Source organism: Sardina pilchardus, chromosome 2 (genome assembly GCF_963854185.1).
Source record: "Sardina pilchardus chromosome 2, fSarPil1.1, whole genome shotgun sequence".
Lineage (NCBI taxonomy): Eukaryota > Metazoa > Chordata > Actinopteri > Clupeiformes > Clupeidae > Sardina > Sardina pilchardus.
In genome coordinates, this window is record NC_084995.1 from 12,878,601 (window position 1) to 12,898,508 (window position 19,908).

Below are 19,908 nucleotides of genomic sequence, written 5' to 3' on the forward strand. Positions count from 1 at the left end.
CCTGTTAATATTTTATCTATATTGTTTTTGTGCGCGCATTTCGGCTTGAACTCATACACACGTCGGATGTTGTGAGCATGCGGCGTAGGGTCCACCTCACAGGCGAGTCATTCTCCTTCAGTGGTTGGATAATGCATTGGGGTAAAATCAAGGCCAGAGAGGATAAGCTGGGTGTGTTCTCTCACACACATAGAAATCTGTTCCAGACATAAAGCTGACCTCATATCTAGACGAGTAGCATTTAAGTGCACATAAGCGGTGCAGAAACACATAATGCCTCCAATTAGCAAGCACAATTGTATTAATCCACTATTTTTTTATAAGCATCATTATAGACAGAAAACAGTTTCCTTTCGGTCAGAAGGAGGGTGAATACATTGCACTAATCACATTGCCACAGGCATTATATCCAACAGACAGACTCAAAGATCTTTTCTATACCAAGTGTTTATTTTTCTGTTTTATACAAAACCTTGCCATTTTTTTCCTGCTACTGAAAGCTTAAGAAAACATCTACATGATAGCTCCATATGTAGCCTTTAAAGCAGAACAGACAAGTGAAAAAGTTCATAGTTTAGAGCACCCATTTGCAAAGGCTTACACACACACACACACACACACACACACACACAACTCAGAAGCAAATAAATGGTCTGACGTATTACTATAGAATAATAATAATAAAAAAAACATTTGCATTCATAACCCCTTGCAATAATAATAGTAATACATCTTAAGCACATAAATCTACTTTTACCATAAGGTGGTTGATTGAATGAATTGCAAAACTAAACAAAATAGGTGAAGCACCATGACAATTCATAATCTCCATTAACACAGCTCTAAGAATTGTGCTAACTTGTGTATACTTACATCTGGCCCCGCCATACAAACACACAGAACTATCTAGACAGGATGTTTAAGGAGGAGGTTAAGTCAATTTTATTAACCTTTTATAATCTGTCAGTGATTTAGGTCCTCTGTGCTCATTGTTCAGGAGCCCGTTTGGACTGGGGCATAGTTTCTAACCGTATGTAAGGCCAGTACACCGGAAGCCATACCTTAATTATTTTATGACCAGATTAGCCAGCCAGTGTACTGAGAAAAGGAGGACATGTCACTCATTGATTATATATATATATATATATATATATAAAAAGCATATGGATGGTGGAGGGGGTCATGGCAACAACCCCCCCCCAGCACCCTCACCACCAACAGAGCTTAATCTGGGGGTGGGGGGTGTCTACATAGACAGCAGTTCAAACTCTCCACCACGCCACATGAAACCGAAAAAAATAATCGAGACAAAGAAGTGATTAAACGGTAGAACAAGAGCACTACCTACTGAGTGTGAACACAGCACCAGCGCTTGACCCTGAAATGGTTACGTTCTTGATCTGGTGTGCTTATAAGCAAGAATGTAGCAGGTTCTAGTGAACACTGTGGAACTGGAACTGGAACTGGAACCCTTTCAGGGTCAGGTATCCACCTGATCCTCCATTTTGGAAATGGAAACTATGAACAGAACATCATCCCACCATACATGGCCACTCTTTCTGGTATACAGCAAAAAAAAAAGGTTAACCATAACGCCTCCAAAAACAAAACACATACACACACAAACGAACAAGAAAATTATAGAAAACCCCCCAGCTCAAATATTTTATGAAAGCTTAGCTAACCATTAAAGATTCAAAATCCTCCTTTAAGCTATATGGGTGATGAGGACGACCTGTACATAGCTCAGCCAAAAGTTACCGTATCAAAATAAGGTCCTGCGACCAACACCTGAATAAAGCATACAAAAGTAATTGGTGTGCACGTGTCCCTCCCTATACAAATAAGTCTTCAAAAAACTGGTCTGAGACAAGTAAATACTGCTCAATTGTTTATATAAAGGGACACCGTAATGGATCTGAGCACCCTTTTAGCAGCCAGCTATAGCCTGCCTATTGAGAGCGTTAATTAACAGCTTAAATAGCCAAGGTGATTTAAATGACTTCGCAACGGTCTGCCCCATCCCTGAAGACCCCGCAGCTGTGAGTGGGAGGGCTTGTGGCTTGTGTGTGTGTGTGTGTGAGAGAGAGAGTGAAAGGGACGAGCAGTTCTTGAACATCACCGGGAGTTAAACACAAGTTTAAAAACTGAAAGTCACATTTTCCATTATCTGTAAAGTAAACTGACAAAAAGAAAGACAAAAAATGTGTTGCTAAAACACATAAAATAACGTAACGATTAAAAGAAACCCATGAACTAACTTATTTGGAACTATGACATGTAGTTTGTACCCGAGTGACAAAGTGGAATCAGGTGATGCTAGGTGAGGACAGGTGTCTGAGTGCAAAGTGACTCGATAGAAAACACGTAGAAAAAACAGTGACTGGTGTTCTTCCTGATCGGCTTGGGGTTGACGTGATCTTGGTCACAGTTCTGTGAGAGTAGAAAAAAAAATTAAAAAATGCTGTGGACCCAGAGCTCGTCAATGCTTGAGATCCTGAGAAGAGAGAAAACAGAACACAAATCAACTCTTCTTTCATATCAATTCACATCATGATTCGTTGCTGCTAGATTTGTACAACAGGGGTTCACTCACATATAAACAAAACTACAAACATGGGGCTGACCTACATACCCTAACTAACAATATAGATGTATATAGACAGGGAATATTGGACTCCTCCGTGGAAAAGTCTGTATTTATATTTTAGGGTATTTGTACTGTGAATGAGACCTATACCCACATGTAGATCATATTTTAAAGTATTTGAACTGTATGTGTGTTGTTTTGTTGCCACTTACACAATTTGTCATCTGGTTGATGCTCTTATCCAGAGCAACTACAGTGGAACAGTTTTTTTTTTATTTATTTCTCTATTTCTCAATGGCTTATATGCCACACACTTCCTGGAAGGCCAGCACAACCATTTCCGACTGACCATCATCTGCATAGCATACCTGTATACACGGACCAGGTTAGGTGTTACACCTAGTGCATCAGCACGTTAAAATACTCGGATGTACAGTATGTGTGTGTAGAAATTGAAGAGAGAGTTGCATTGTTGGGCAGAGACGTTGGGCGTGAGGAAAAAAGTTGGGGAAACACAGATCTCAGTCAGACGACTGACTGACTGCACTGCAGTAAGCCTGACAGCACAGGTAACATCCAGCACGTGATTGATTTCACTGACTCCTAACACGCTTCTCCCTGGTTCATACTCAGGTACTTCCTTGGACATGTGCGGTTGCTTATTCAGGTCTAAGTAACATAAGAGCACAACTCAGACCAGATAAATGAATGTCCCCTCATGTGTACCCTGCGAATATATACCTTGCAATTATTTGCAATTGTACCAAAATGTAGAATTTCTGTCATTGAGTCTCAATGATGTCTCCGTTCTGTTGACCTTCTCCAGGGAGTAATGTGATCTAACACGCATGCTCAAGGCTGCAAAGACTCGATCTGACCTTTGATTACACACAACATGTCCATTGCTTATCTTACAGACCTCTACCTGAGGCTGCAGATGGACCTTGTCAACTGCCAACTGCCCTTATTGGGGCATTTTTTCCTTTAGTTACAGCATGCAAACAAAAATAAACGATGAGGGGCATGCTAGCTTTTTTTTCCCCCGGTGCGAACACATGGCATTAAGCTTCAAAGCCACTACAACACCGAATGAGCAATAACTAAATAGATGGTCATTGGTCGCACAGACAATGACCCTCTCCCGAGGCATGTCCATCGAGGAAGCCGCAGAGATGACGCCAAGGATAGCGGTTCGCCAGTTCCCCATCAAACATCCAGCTCAATGAGCTGGGCTCATCCGCATCCCTGCACCTCATCTACTAATTAAAGTCATTGACTGCTTTTAAAAGGGTCTGCCTGACCCTCCCATATTGGCCAATGAATAGGTCAACGGGCTAACTCACACACCATCACAGGGCATTCTGCAGGGCTGTTATGTCTATCAATCAGTTTGTCTATCAATCAATGTCAGCTTAGCTGACAGCACAACATAAACTGTAAAAGCCAGACACACACTTATTCTATGCTTTAACATGAACATAAGCACGTTTCCTTGGAAATTAAATTGAGCCTAGAACGGATGCATTTGCAGGGTAGATTACTTATCTAGCTTACTTCAAAGACTGTCAGTCAGACAGTGCAAAAGTGAAACTATCAGCTTATTCAAATTGTGACATTGCTATTGTGTTTTTTTCCTCGCACTGTACATTGAACTTAAAATATAGGTGTATGAATTATTGTTATTGTTCTTCTATTTTTCAGAGGCTACAGCACTGAAGCGCAAATTCACTGTACTCCACCATGTTAAGAAATCATTTCTTCCATTAGGCTTATATTTTGTGCTTTTGCCAAAAGCCTCAGACAGCAGTGGAGTGGAAGTCGGGATTCGTTGTTTGTAAAAGTGGTTTGCTGTCGCAGCCCTGTACTTTCACTTCCCGCTGCCCTTGCTCATTGTCGGCATGGCCGGTAATGACGTGGTATGAGATGTGTTGCGTATGAGGTACAGACCATTGAAGATTTTAGACAAGTGAAGATTGAAGATTTTGCTCGCTAGGCCCAGTGAAAGCTGGCAACGTGGAATATTCTGCTGGTTTGTGCACGAGATTGGTTGTCTGTCCATTCACATTTCACTGGAGCACATCTTGTGCACAACTTCGGTAGCTTACATCTTTTTTCATCAGGCCATACATGTAGTCTATAATATGCTGTGTAACTGTAGGCTGTCATTTCATGTAGAAAATGTCAAATTGATTTCTGTACAGACATATGGTAATTAACCCCCCCCACCACCACCACCACATATATTTTTAAACCAGGTTTGGTTTGGTCTTCAGCTTGCTTGATGGAATACCCCCCGGTCCACTCTGATGATGCCATCGCTCACCTGGGCTATACCTCTTCTGCATCCTCCGCATTTTCATCGTCGTCATCGTCCTCGTCCTCGTCCTCGTCGTCATTTTCGTCCTTCAGTCCCGCCACATCGATGGCGGCCTCCTCGATCTGCGCCATCATATCAGCCATGAGGGCCTCCTCCAACCTCTTCCTCACGCTGTACACCAGCTCTTCCTGCTTCCTGTCACAACAACAACAATTTCATCTCTACACCTGCACCTCCTACTTCCGGTCACTTCACATGAACAACATCATCAACAATAACACCATCATCATGTTCAATATTGATCATCGTCATCGACAACATCAATATCATCATCGTAAACAATTCAAACCAAAGTGAAAGCTGTATCGTAGCACCTGACACAACAGTAAGGCCTCAGCAGCAGGAGAAGTGGGTCGCCTGATGAGGCATGAATGTGTGCGTGGATGTGAGGCACTACTCTGTAAAACTTTACTGATCAGAATAAAAACCACAACATACACTGTGTTCCAAATTATTATGTAAATTAGATTTAAGTGTCATAAACATCTACTTTTTTATTTTTCAATTAAACTCATGGATGGTATTGTGTATCAGGGCTTTTTAGATCAAAATCCATTTCAGACACCTGTGATAACTAGTTTGCCAGGTAAGCCCAAACAAAGGAAAACTACTTAAAAAGGATGTTCCACATTATTAAACCACATTGCAAGCCACAGGTTTCAAGCAATATGGGAAAGAAAAAGGAAATTGTGCACTACCTTGGACAAGGTATGAAATCATTGGATATTACCTGAAAACTTATGCTTGATCATGGTACTGTGATGAAATCTGTTACTGATTCATGGCACAGGCAGGTGTGGTGCAGACAAAGGCATAATAAGGAAGGTTTCTGCCAGATAAATTCATAGGATTAAGAGAGCAACTGCTAAAAGAGCCATTGCAAAGCAGCAAACAGGTATTTGACGCTGTTGGTGCCTATGGAGTCCCACAAACCTCCAGGTGCAGGATCCTCCAAAAAGTTTGCAAGTGTGCATAAACCCACTATTGGCCACTCCTAAACAATGCTCACAAGCAGAAAGGGTTGCAGTGGGCTCAGGAATAAATGAGGACTAATTTTCAAAGAGGTTTGAGTGCCGTGCAACCCTAGATGGTAGAGATGCACCGATTGCAATTTTTTGGCCGATTCCGATTTCCGATTTTTCAAAGAATTTGACCTGCCGATAGCGATTTTAGCCGATTCCGATTTTATTTCTTATATATATATATATATATATATATACTACTCCTAGGCTACTGTAGGCTATATCACTGCTTATTATCATGTAGTATAGTATAGTATAGCCTATAGTCGCTAAAGTTTGATTCTTTTTAATGTCGCAATCGGTTATCTGTTCAGCTGCGCTTGTGGTTCAGATGTGGGCACACAATTAGCGGCAGGGACGGGCAGTGACGAGCGCTGTTTACGTAGCCTAGTGAAGTGACAGCCCAGTAAATTTCACGCAATATGGCAAAGCACAACGTTCGATGCAAAGAAAAACTCTTTATTAGTGTTTTATCTAGCCCTCACTGTTGGCCTTTGCTAGCTACATCAACTTTGCTAACTCAGCTCTGTGATGTTGTTACAAGTATGTGCGTGTGCATTTGACCGGCATAAAATCGGCAGGTCTCAGACTGACCGGCCGGTCGCCGGTCCCCGGCCGATCTATCGGTGCATCTCTACTAGATGGTCCAGATGGATGGAGTAATGGATGGTTGGCCACTATGTGCCAACAAGGCAAGGAGGTGGCGGAGTCATGTTTTGGGCCGGAATCAAGGGGAGAGAGCTGGTAGGCCCCCTTAGGATCTCTGATGGTGTGAAAATGAGAGTAGAGTTTCTGAATGATCACTTTCTTCCGTGGTACAAAAAGAAGAATCGTGCCTTCCGTAGCAAAATCGTTGGTCTGCATGACAAATGCTGCAAAGAATACCTCTGGGTCATTGGCTGCTCATTGTGTGGCCCCCCATCTTCCCCTGACCTCAACCCTATTGAGAACCTTTGGAGCATCATCAAGCAAAAGATCTACAAGGGTGGGAGGCAGTTCACATCCAAGCAGCAGCTGTGAGGCTATTCTGACATTTCTGGCAGATCTGGGAGGTTATTCTGCAGTTTAAAGCATAAACTCTCCAAGAACTCACAAGTTCAATGGATGCATGAATTGTGAAAGTGATATCAATGAAGGGGTCCTATGATAACATGGAACTTGTCCTGTTAAGATGTTTTTGATTGAAATAACTTTTGATTTAATTTATATCACCTCTGCAATGCTGCAAATTCAACAAATTACCATCTTTAGTTCTTTACAACCTATAAAATGTCTTGAAACTCTGTTGTGCATAATCATTTGTAACAGTGCATTTTGACTTTTATTTTATTATTTTTGTTTTTTAAATACTGCTATCATTGGGAGGTTTGTTCAATAATGGTTGATGACTTCAAAATTAGACTGACTGGCTTTTGCATCAACTATTTAGGAAAATCTGAGAAAAATGTGATTTGCATAATAATTTGGAACACAGTGTAAATCCATAAGACCATTTGCATTTACAATTAGGAAGTCGATATGAGGCATGAAGTCCCAAACACTTCAACATGTTGCGGTGTCTACCTTGTGTATAGTTGTGTATGATCATAGAAACCTTGCGCCTGTATCTCTCTGCGGTGAGTTTACCTGATGTCCTCGTCCGTGACGACGAAGGCCTTGCAGAGCGGCTGGGAGGTGTTGAGCCAGACTCCTGGGTTCTTCTCCACCGCCGCAGACAGCTGGCCCGTGATGGGCACGGAACTGGTGTGCAGCGCGCTCGCAATGGCCGACAGCAGGGTCTTATCCACGTAGCCCGGGCCCACTCCTGCAACACACACACACACACTCAGTACAGGAGGGTCAGCACGGCTACCTTATCTACGATGACGCAACTAAGGGACACCCTATATACTTCTGAGGTTCGCATACAGACAGGATCCAAAAGCTGCCTTTTTTGCCTTATAAGGAGATCCGGGTACCATCTTTTTCTAGATAAGGAGATCAGGACCTCCTTATTTAGGCAAAGATGGTAGCTTGGGGTCTTATTTGTAGGCTAACTTCAGAGGTCTATGTAAATATCGTTGATGTTGGACCATGATGCAATTAGGGCTTAAAGGAAGGGGAAATTCTGTCTTAACGGGGAGGCTACACCGGATACGTTACGGCTGCGTTAAGTCTGGTTAAGTCAAAGCCGCATCTGACATATCAATTAGATTCCACTATAATCAACAGAACTGGCTACACCTACAAGTCATGCCGCATCAAAGCCGTAGAAGTAGACTGGTCTTCTATTTTTTTTTTCTATTGTCGTAAGGAGCCTATGCGAAACACTAGGCCTATCTGAAGAAGATTTGTGTATTGTATCGATGGGGTGTTTACAGAGGGGGGGTGTTTTTTTTTTTTTTTAAATCATGCAAAAAACAACAATCAAAACAACACAACAGGCCTAATTCTTTAACGTTAACAGGTCATGTTGAACATTCATCGTTAATGTAAAGACATGAACCATTTAATTGTCTGCAATGGCCACACCTGCGATGTGGGAGATGGCCTAATTATGTTTCAGTCGACCAACTAATAAGGATCACGCGAACATGGCAGAGGAATTAGGGCTAACGGACAGTAAAATGTAACTTAAAACCTAATCGATTACTAGATCACATCATGTCAAAATAATTCCGCTTATTGGACTAAGTAGTACTCTGATGTCAGACCTCGTGTGGCCTTCTTTTATCCACATCTCTGCGAACCTCTGAGCAGGGAACGAGCACATGTTAACAGACTATTCAGTGTGGACACGTTCATTCTGTTGCACTCAACAGAGGATTTGATTCATGGCACTAAATCCACATTGGTAGTCTGCTGTTGACATGGGGAGCGATAGACAGACATAATTTGGACAAAACAGGGGTTTACATGTGTGCGTTTGATCTTGTCATAGACTATAGGTGCCTCTCATGTAAAGTCTATACGTCCTCCCTCGCTCCTCGGGCCTCGATCCTCACTGATCTACATAAAGAATGATGGGGCGGCAACAACGATAGTCTATCCCTTCGTCTATCTTTCTTTATGTAGATTAGTGAGGATCGAGACCCGAGGAGCAAGGGAGGACGTATAAACTTTACATGAGAGGCACCCATAGACATAGAATAGATAGACGGAGCTTGTGTGTGTTGTGTGTGCGGTTCCGAGAGTGAAGTTGGACATAACGTAGAATCAGGTGCAGCGAATTACTCTGTTATAAGCGCGAGTTGTGGCTGTAACAGCAACTCGGTTGCTATTTGTTTAATAAATAAAGCTCGGAAGTTTCCCTCAAGAGTCTGGAGTATCACAACACATTCAAGTACATTCAGAACATTGGACACCCTGACTATTAGAAAACATCTCTCTTGCTTCACAAGACTTTGTCCACGCTAGCTGCTATATGTTTTGCACTGGGGTGATACTTAAGGTTCGATGTGCTGCGGTGATATGCGAATTCCTTGTTGCATAGCTTGCACACAACCATGCTCATATCGACGTTCCAGGGGGCCAACCAGCGCGGTCACATCTGCCCACTGTGGTTTGATGTCGTCTGAACCGAACTCATGCACGTTAGTTGGTGCTCCAGTATAATCGGTCCGTCTGAAACTCATCCAGTGAGAAACGTTACGCGGCGCAAAAATAAATACGATTAAAATGCGTCAATTTATTTAATGCGTTAATGTTTGTGTAATTAATTAATCTAAGGGGGTATTCACACCTGCCTTGTTTAGTTCGATTAAAACGAACTCAAGTTTGTTTCTTGCTTGGTTCGGACCTTTTTGACTGGTGTGAATACAATCACTCGAACTCTAGTGCGGACCAAACAAGCGGACCGAGACCCAGCTGAGGAGGTGGTCTCGGAGCGGTTCCTATCGAACCCTGGTGCGGTTCGTTTATGGTGTGAAAGCAGACCGACCTCGATCCGACCCAGTTACAGAAATCTACCTTTTTTGGATTTGACGAGCTCCCGTAGTTTTTGCGCATGATGGGAAATGTAGGATAGCTCCGTGACTCACAACAGCTGTAAGCAGCAGTGGGCTAACGCTTTTTTGCCAACAATAATTTGATTTTGCATCTACCCGTTCCGTCTTCCGTAGGCCTGCTGTTAGCATGTTGGACACACATGAGAGCTCTTCTCAGCTGTTTTGTTGCACGTCTTCGTCGTTGCAAAATTACGAGCATGATATTGCTAAATTAGCATCAAACGGTCTTGACGCTCAAGCACTTCTGCAAAGCTGTAACTGTATAAACTATATTGCTAGGATAATAACGAGTACAGTACGCAAACATAGTATTTACGTGGGCCAACTTTGACTTTGGCTTCCTATTCTTCACCCCACCTACACGTTTACCAGCCAATGGTTGAACGACCTTAGCACATGTGCTTTTGTTTAGAAATTCTGGTCCAGTTGCAATTAATCACGGTGTGAAAGCAAACCGCACTGAAAATGAAAAAAAGAAAAAAAAAATGGTCCGGACCAAATAAGTGAACTAACGGACCTTCCTGGTGTGAATACGCCCTTAATCAACACGTTAAAGTCCCGGCCCTAAAAAGAACGCTTCTAGAATGCGACGTAACGCAACACATCCAGGTTAGCCCTAGCGTGACTTATCTCAAGTTTGCAACCCAGTTAGTTTGAAATCGCTATATATTTTGATATCTTAAAGATGGAAATAAACCCTCCAGGAACAGGTCTAGAAACTGCGCCACTGGATTACTTGTCATATCACTGAGCTGGCTACAGTCTCAAGCAATAACAGTGACTTTGGCTTTGACGTCGTACACACACACACACACACACACTCTCACCATGCAGCCCTTTGGGCAGCTCCATGCTCTTCATGAGTCCCTCTGCGATGTCGTACACGTTCAGGCCGCTGAGCTTTTTCTCCCAGAACAGCTTAGCAACACAAGCAGAGAGAGAGAGAGAGAGGAACAGGTGATGCTTGGTGCAACATGGTGCCCACTGTGAGCTCACAGATATGCCACAGACAGCCAGGCAGACATCCCATTCTTCATTGCTCTCCTCTTCTCCTGTCTCTTTCTTACCAAGCCAGTCCATGGCAGACACCCACCCCACCCACACACAGCCCTCTGATTTCTCTATGGGCTCTGTGCACTAGCTTACTTGAAGTCGGTAAACCAGTTTCCTGTTGGTGACATCGCTGTCAACAATCACCTCAAGAAAAGTGCTTGTACCAAAACGTGTTCTCACCGAAAATCCTTCCCTTCTTATTTTGTGCAGCTACTGCACATAGGCTGGCATTCACATAGAAAAGGTGGAAGCTAAAATCACTTTTATAACAACTTGAGTGGCACACAGCCTAAGAGCCACCCACGGACATTAAGACTTGTATATCTTATGTTTTGGTACAACTAAAGAGCTTATCTTTGGGTGCTTGTTGATAGCCATGTCAACAAACAGGACACTGGTTGGCCTACTTCAAGTAAGCTAGTGCAGAGCCCATAGTGCATATTAATTTGACCATTCCAAGGTCAGGGCTCCAGACTAGGGCTGCTCAATTATGGCAAAAAAAAACATAATCACATTTATTTTGGTCAATATATAGATCACGATTACTCAATGCACTTGAAAAAGTTGTCCATTCTCTAAAATCGTCCATTTTCTTTCCATGTGTATATGTTGATACCTCAATGCAAAATGTTGTAAGAATATATTTTAGAAGGTAAGTCACTGTCATATTTGGATAAAATAACTGTACCATCATTGGCTTATGCAAAGACATGTTTATGGGACATTTACTGGATTGCAGAGAGAGCACACCAATAGGTCTATGTTGCAATAGATCTACAGTACAATGTGGAAAACAAATGTTGCATTTAAGTAATTGCACAGAGTTAGACCAGTCAAATTTTAGGCACACAGGTGTGACCAATGAAAACCAGGCAGATTTGTTGGTCACTTTAACAACGTGTCTCTGACCATCCATACTGGCTGATGCCAAAAAGGAGCACTACTTTAACACAGTGGAACCGTAAAAAAATAATCTTTAGATTTGAGGGATACCTGTTTTGGCTGCTCAACAGCTTTTTGAGTATCAGTCTTCACTTTGTTGCTGGGGTGATTTGTCACTTTGGTAACAGGCTGTTTGAAGATAGAGGCGGTTTGCCTGACTGGCAGTGAGGTATTCAGGTCAGGCTTGCCCTTCAGTGAAAGAAAAACAAGATGAGAGACTGATATAAAGTGTAAAATGGTTCAATTATATCTCAGGCTGCAAATAAGGCTCATTGTGCCAACGATCACAAAGAAATTCTAGTAATTTCATAAAGTTAATTTCAGCTGAAACCATACCTTGTTCTGATTCTGGTCGTAGCGGAGACGCTGTCGGTTCTTGTTGAGCTTGCTGAAAATCATCTTCCCCGTACGGAAGTCAAAAGAACTCAGGTCCATAGAGTTTCCCAGGTAACGTGCCAACTGTGGTTTGCTGCGAAACTTCTTTCCAGTGGGACTAGTGAACAGGGGACCACAAAAGGAGAGTGCATCACCAAACTGTATAAAACATGAGGATGTGTAGCTGACCGGCTGTCTACAGAGTAGACATATTTTTCACGTAACGAATGCAAATATCACATATGTGCTTAGAGTACAAGTTGACCATGTAGCGGTTACACAATTACAATATATCCATTAATTGTTACTCTTGGTTGCATTCAACATTTGAATCGAGAGACGTCAGTGACGCAACTTTCGCATCTTCAATGTTAACGTTATAGCAACATGCTCACAAGTACCTATTCGTTTACCAGAGCTTAAAAAGAACATGCAATGTTAGAGCTGCTTGGATTCATAATCAAAATTGTGATGCGTATGTTATATCCATTACACCCGGACAGTAAAGCTAACAAGCAAGTTTGGTGTTATGGTTCGTTCGCTAGCTAGTCATCAGAGCTAACACACAAAAGAAGTGAAACGTGAACACAAGAAGTTGGGGAGCCACGCGCAACTTACTGACGGAGAGGCTGAGCAACACATTACTTAAATGTGGTTCAATATTGCAGGTGGCAGAGAGTACTTATTTTGACATATTGTGCAGTCTGATTATCAGCGTTAGCCGGTCTATAACTAGCTACTCAACAAGCTAACTAGTATCCTTATCTTTGTTGTTATCTCTGAGATACAGCACGTTAGCTAGCTTGCTAATTCGCTAACTTCCATCTGGTTGGTTAAACGTTAACATTAGTTGCACATAATGCATTGTGAGAACAATTACTAAAAGGGGTTCCGGGATTGCATAAGTAACCCATTACTACCAGACTCTGGTACTTTTAAAACATTGTTCAATAGTTGACTTGACCCACCACATAACCCGTGGCTAGCAATATGGCTAAAGGATTAGCTAACCAGGCTAAAAAAAAATAATGCCCCCCTCTCTCCCTAGTTCAGCGGCCATCAAGCAGCCTACCTAAAATAATAGACATCGCTTTTCCCCGCGGACAACCCCGACTTTCTGGTCACTTCTTCCCTTCTCCAACCATTTGGGAGAGCCGAACACTCCCACCTTTTCCGCTCCATGTTTTCTTCGTGGGTTTAGGCGCGCCGAGAGGTTACAAGTGTGTGGAGAAATGTGATGTCCCACTAGTTACCACGCACACCACTAGTGTCACCTTTTAGGACACTCCACTCCAGTCTGTCCCTCCAGTGTCCAGTGAGTGTCGCTATTTCACAGAACCGTATACGACTCCGGGGCTTCAACCACCGACCCCTCTACTCTTGTAACAAGAGCTCCACCGCTCTCTAATGATACAATCACATGCAGTTTGGCCATTTCAAATCACGCACTGACACTGTAGGCGTACGTTTGGCACATTTTACAAGTTTTATACTGTATTCCAGACAACTCGGAAGGAAGTCCAATATTTCCTAGTTGGAATCTCCCGATTTTATTCCAGACAAATGTAGAGGTCAAGAATTCTGACCTCCTACTGACTGGGAAAAAGTACAATATAATGGAATGCCAGCTGAAGTCAAGAGTTGTGGTCCAAGCTGTCTGGAATGCAGCAATAGTCCAATCATCATATCTGCACTATCCATCCCATCCTTAATCCATAGGGTTTATTATGACGTCGGTCCACCTTTTGCAGCTATAACAGCTTCAACTCTTCTGGTAAGACTTTCCACAAGGTTTAGGAGTGTGTATGGGATTTTCTGACAATTATTTTAGAGGCACATTTGTGAGGTCAGGTCACACACTGAGGTTGGACAAGGAGACTGGCTCTCAGTATCCACTCTAATTCATCCCAAAGGTGTTTTATTGGGTTGAGGTGAGGACTCTGTGCAGGCCAGTCAAGTTCATCCACACCAAACTCTGTCATACATGCCTTTATGGACCTTGCTTTGTGCACTGGTGCAGTCATGTTGGACCAGGAAGGGACTATCCCCACGCTGGGCTTGGTCCCTTAGTTTCAGTGAAAGGAACTCTGAATGCTTCAGCATTAACCATGAGATTTACAACAATTCCATGCTCCCAACTTTGTGGGGAGTTTGGGGATGGCCCCTTCCTGTTCCAACATGACTGTGCCAGTGCACATGGTCAACAAATCCCACAAACATACTCCTAAACCTTGTGGAAAGTCTTCACAGAAGAGATGAAGCTGTTATAGTTGCAAAGGGTGGGCCAACGTCATAATAAACCCAACAGATTAAGGATGAGATGTGACTTAATTAATGCGAGTCAAGGTAGGTGAGCAAATAGTTTTGGCAATATAGTGTAGTTTATAACCAGTCATTTGTGATTTGCACCACAATGGTAAAAAATGAGCAAAATATTAAGTGTATGTTGGTAGCCATGGGAATGGTAATTTGTACATCATAATAAAACTGAGAATACACAGCAACCTCACAAAAAAAGTGTTGGTTTGGCTGTCAAGTTGCCCTGAATGTATAAGCTATATTTGTATTTTGTAATTAATTTTTACTAGTCTCCAGTCTGAAAAATGTATGCAAACATAGTGACATGTTTTTGTTCAATTTATATACAAGGAACAAAATGTCAGTATCTTTTTTTTTGTTAACTTTAATTAGAAGAACCATAGGTCAGTTCCATAAATGTCAATGCAGACAAATGCAAACTAATCACCCACAGGAAATCAAAGTTATCACTTATCAATGACCTTATGGAAGAGGATGCAAGACGTGCAACAGTGTCAAAAACCCATTCACACGGGACCTGCAGTCACTTATACACTCATAAACTACCTCTGACTGCAGTAGCTTGCTCCCTAACACTTAAACTGAGTGCCAGCTAATATCTCTAATCTGAGAACAGTTGGTAGCAATTTAGCAAAAGAACAATGCAGCAACAGCCACTGTCTTGTGTAATCGATCATGGAACAAAACAAAAAACGGTCTAAAATGAACATCATTTAATGGATCATAAGAATGTGCCACAGGAACACTTCCACATCAAGAATCACAACCACATCTTAAGATGTATGGCAACCGAAAAAGAAACAGAAAGTACAAAATGGATTTATAAATATTATATTATTCAACCATGTGGAGCATGCCACAACGAGGCATTACAGGTAGTCTGATCCACTTCAACCCCTGAAGATGAGGAGTCCAGGTTCCCGTCAGATGTGGTGATGTTCTCAATGGAGGCCCGGCCTGAAAACACATGAGAACACACTCTTAGACAGAGTACCGTAGAACATACAGAGAATGACATGAGAACCAAATCTTAGATAGACAGGCATGCAAACTGGTCCGTGGTGAAAAAGGTGAGAAGAGTGCACAAAGAGGGAAATGGCAGCAAAACAAGCCCCTCCTCCCCAGCCAACTTAAAAAAAAAAAAAATCAGCCAAAAAAATCTTGGCAATAAAAATGCATGTATTTCTTCTGTCTAGCTTGGGCCAAAGTGTGAGGGGCCCACTTATTTCAGCCTGGCCCTCCTCAGCAATCTGAGTTCTCTCTTTCTTTCTTTCTTTCCTTCTTTCTTTCTCTGTGCTTGAAGCTATCAGACATTTGTGAAGATTTGGACACATCATTGTAGACTATCAGAATAAGGATGGTAAATCTGGATATTTCTTGGACCAAACCAGGTAATCAATAAACTTGCTTGAGACACACACTATTTCAGACTAATATTAAAATATAAAATAGGGTAGACTAAGCTTCCACTGATGTTCAATAAACGCACAGGGGCTAGTCACACATTCGATGCTGATCAGACAAGTTTTTAATGCAGCTCTGGCAAGACCTTAAGATGCGTTCACGTCTGATTTTTGTCAGTTGTAAATTCAACTCAGGTTCAATTTACAACTGATACCGTTGTTTGAATGTTGTACTTTGAGAGCAAAGATTAAACAGAGTTAAAATCTGTGTTTGTTTACGCAAACCTGGCAAATAAAGCAGATTCTGAACCTTAGAATTGCAGTTTAAGTCACTACAAAAGTGACAAACCAGATTATCAAAGAGCCTCGTCAGTCAGCTAATAATGTTAAAACACTGCACAGACCTGCTTCAGATCATGTACAGAGATGTATGCTGGCAATAGATTGAATAGGTTGTAAACTGTGTTTGAGCTCAGACAACAAGAATAATGGCTGATAGTAACATATGGAAGCACATACCACACAATAGGGCATGTATGTGATCATGTTCTAAATGTATACCTGACCAAATTAATTCTTAGTAGCTGCTGCATTGAAACTTAACATTATGCTGAAGGTAAAGGTGTTTCGGGGTTGTAGTGTAGTAGGCTAAATATTGGACCGCAAGCACTTAACATTGCATTAGTCCCTCGAAAGACCTCGGTTGGATACCTACACATTCAGCCTCCTCAAGAACACCCGTGAAGACGCTCTATTCATCCTTCTTAAATTTTCCGTTGATATATGGGACGTAACCCAGGAACAACTTCCAATCTGTGAAATGGACGAGCGCGACTCCACCAACGCCGCCCCAGACTGCCAGTGTTGGGATCCTGAAGGCGAGAGGGAACATAAAGCCTCAAGTTAAACCTGACATTATTTACCAGTCAAATTCCATTTTCTTGTGAGAACGAAGGCCTCCAACCTCTCATGTTGACGCGAACACGGTCGAGAATTACGTTGCCATCAAGTTTCAGAAGCACAGCTAACTGCTGTTAGCTTCTCCAATGTCAGTTTGTTAACGTTACTGATCATTAGCAGTCGGTTAGTTACCACACATACACAACTCTTAAATCCACAGTATAGTCAATGCGGAGTATAACACAACCCAAATTGACCAACTAAACTAACGTTAGTGGAATATTTAGTTAAACGTAGTTGGTCTGGTCTGCGACCTTGCTTCCCTTTAGCAGCGAAAGAAAGCTAGGTTGGTTAGCATAATTCCGTAACATTGCAATGTGTTTCTGCTAAGCTAATGTTAGGTAGGTCGAAACAAGGGCACCAACTTTTAAATCTTTAAAATAAAGTGGACACCATACACCATATCATTTCCCCTCCTACATCTTACCACGTCCTGAAGATAGCGACGTACTTCTCTCCTATTATTTTCCCAATCATGTTGGTACTTTGTTTGTGCCCCAGTGGGTAACCGTAGCGTCGTCCTGCGTGATTGTGAAATGCGAATTGATTGTGAAGTCTGCGACAATCTACCAACACCGGAAGTGAAGTAGGACACTTGGGGGATGGAGTCCCTCCTTCCAGCTGGATACAGATTTAGGGTTACAGAAGTAGATGTGTATTTTACAAGACATACTGTAATCAACTGTGTATATATATATATATATACATACAGTATACATACATACATACACACACACACACACACACACACACACACACACACACACACACACACACACACACACACACGTATACATGTATCTGTAAGTCCTTTGTAAGTTGTTGTCAACTTGTTTTAAGAAGCACTTTCTTTATTTCCACACTGTTCCCACACAGACCCGAAAGAACTATTCGTTACATGTTAAAAGGATGCGGTGGATTGCGTGCAGATAAACACCATAAGGGACTGGCCACCTAGCTGGATCGTAACATGATTAGATTTAGGCTTATTGTTCAACTCAGGTAAATTACAATAATTTACTCTGGAGCATAATGAAACTCTGATTTGTGGACAGTCGACAAAACTATTATAAACATCATGCATGTTTAAAGGGGTTTTGTGTTTTGGTCTTGGCCGTTTTAGTGACCATTATCGTAGCAGTTTACATGTACGCTGCAGCAAGTTGTCGCCCAAGCTTGACATCTTCCGGCGTATAGTCGTGACGTGTACAACATTTGACGACGGCCATGTGTAAGGAGCACGCAGGAAACTTCTAGAAAATTGTGTGTGGGATATTAGCTAAACAAACTGTAAAAGTCAGTATAGTCAAGGAATCGTTCAGTATTGCCACAATGTCTGGCGAGGAAGCCGTGAATGGGGGTCCTGTTTTTAAGACTCTAAGTGCCGAGGAAGATGACATGCAGCCAACAATTATCGAGAGCCTCTGCATGAACTGCTACAAAGATGGATCAACTCGACTTCTTCTAACCAGAATCCCTTTCTTCAAAGAAATTATCATCAGTTCGTTTACCTGTCCTCATTGTAACTGGTCAAACACTGAGATTCAGTCGGCCGGTCGGATCCAGGAGCAGGGCATTCAGTACGCTTTGAAGGTGAAGGCAAAAATGGACATGAACCGTGAAGTGGTGAAGTCGGACAGCGCGACCACAAGAATACCCGAGTTGGATTTTGAAATCCCTGCGTTCACTCAGAAGGGCTCACTGTCGACCATTGAGGGTCTCATTGACAGGGCTGTGACTGGACTTGAGCAAGACCAAGTTGTGCGAAGGGCTACTGACCCAGACGTCGCTGTCAAAATCGACGAGTTTGTTGTCAAGTTAAAGGAGCTCAAGAACGTCGAAAGTGAGTTTACGCTGGTCATTGATGATCCCTCTGGGAACAGCTTTATAGAGAACCTGTGCGCACCCAATAACGATCCAGATCTTATCGTTACTCGCTACAAGAGAACTGAACAACAGAATGCAGTTCTGGGCATACAAGAAAATGACATCCTAGAGCAGGAAAACCCTGGGAACGACTTGGAGAGCCTGAGAAATGAGGTCCTTGTTTTTAACACCAACTGTCCCGAGTGCAATGCTCCAGCCCATACCAACATGAAACTCGTCCAGATCCCGCATTTCAAGGAGGTAATAATCATGGCCACAAACTGCGATAGCTGTGGACACCGAACGAACGAGGTAAAATCGGGCGGCGCGACCGAGGAGCAAGGGACCAGAATAACACTTCACATGACCAAGCCTTTGGACATGACGAGGGACCTTCTCAAGTCTGAGACCTGCAGCGTTCTCATCCCGGAGCTGGAGTTCGAGCTGGGGATGGGGGCGCTGGCTGGGAAGTTCACCACTGTGGAGGGTCTCCTCAAAGACATCAGAGAGCTCATCCTGAAGAACCCGTTCTCCTGCGGGGACAGCTCCGGGTCTGAACGTAGCGAGAAGTTAAAATCATTCGCAGAGACGATTGACCAGATCGTTGCCGGAAAGGAGCATGCACATCTGGTCCTCGACGACCCGTCTGGGAACAGCTACATTCAGAACTTGCATGCCCCAGAGCCTGACCCAGACATGAATACAGAGAAGTATACGCGTAGCTTTGAGCAGAATGAAGAGTTAGGCCTTAATGATATGAAAACCGAAGGCTATGAGGCATAGAAGTGGCACGGACAAGGGAATTCAGAGCGAAAGGCTCACATAGGCCTATGTATGGGGCATTTCTTTTATTTCATTCATTATTTGTCGTTTTTATTATTACCCTTATGGGACTTAACTTGTCATTTTGTTCATGTAAGAAGGTAAAAGCCCCAGGAATAATTTTAAGGCACTTGTTTGAACCACAGAAAAATCAATGCAGACAGAAAATAAAGTCTACTTTAAACACTTTATT

General features: G+C 42.6%; 3 protein-coding genes across 5 annotated transcripts; 1 reads left to right on the forward strand and 2 right to left on the reverse strand.

Annotated features, from left to right (window-relative positions):
- Positions 1 to 429: 429 nt before the first annotated feature.
- LOC134063610 (methyl-CpG-binding domain protein 3-like) lies at positions 430 to 13,649 on the reverse strand. 3 transcript variants are annotated; one of them, XM_062519218.1, is made up of 7 exons: positions 13,514 to 13,649; positions 12,307 to 12,463; positions 12,022 to 12,159; positions 10,803 to 10,893; positions 7,616 to 7,793; positions 4,925 to 5,102; positions 430 to 2,497 (listed from the first exon to the last, which is right to left on the reverse strand). In XM_062519218.1, exons 1-7 carry the CDS (start codon positions 13,525 to 13,527, stop codon positions 2,483 to 2,485), a joined length of 771 nt encoding a protein of 256 aa, XP_062375202.1. In that variant the 5' UTR covers positions 13,528 to 13,649; the 3' UTR covers positions 430 to 2,482. The 3 variants fall into 3 exon arrangements, with proteins under 3 accessions (XP_062375202.1, XP_062375191.1, XP_062375195.1); XM_062519207.1 differs by having other exon boundaries at positions 13,418 to 13,637; XM_062519211.1 differs by having other exon boundaries at positions 4,914 to 5,102; positions 13,418 to 13,623.
- A 1,713-nt stretch (positions 13,650 to 15,362) lies between these two features.
- LOC134063624 (cytochrome b-c1 complex subunit 10-like) lies at positions 15,363 to 17,600 on the reverse strand. Its single transcript, XM_062519232.1, has 3 exons — positions 17,455 to 17,600; positions 16,783 to 16,939; positions 15,363 to 15,621 (listed from the first exon to the last, which is right to left on the reverse strand). The coding sequence occupies exons 1-2, from the start codon at positions 17,502 to 17,504 to the stop codon at positions 16,819 to 16,821; spliced, it is 171 nt and encodes a 56-aa protein (XP_062375216.1). The 5' UTR covers positions 17,505 to 17,600; the 3' UTR covers positions 15,363 to 15,621; positions 16,783 to 16,818.
- A 613-nt stretch (positions 17,601 to 18,213) lies between these two features.
- Positions 18,214 to 19,904, forward strand: zpr1 (ZPR1 zinc finger). The gene has a single exon (XM_062519200.1). The coding sequence runs from the start codon at positions 18,360 to 18,362 to the stop codon at positions 19,674 to 19,676; it is 1,317 nt and encodes a 438-aa protein (XP_062375184.1). The 5' UTR covers positions 18,214 to 18,359; the 3' UTR covers positions 19,677 to 19,904.
- The last annotated feature ends 4 nt before the right edge of the window (positions 19,905 to 19,908 follow it).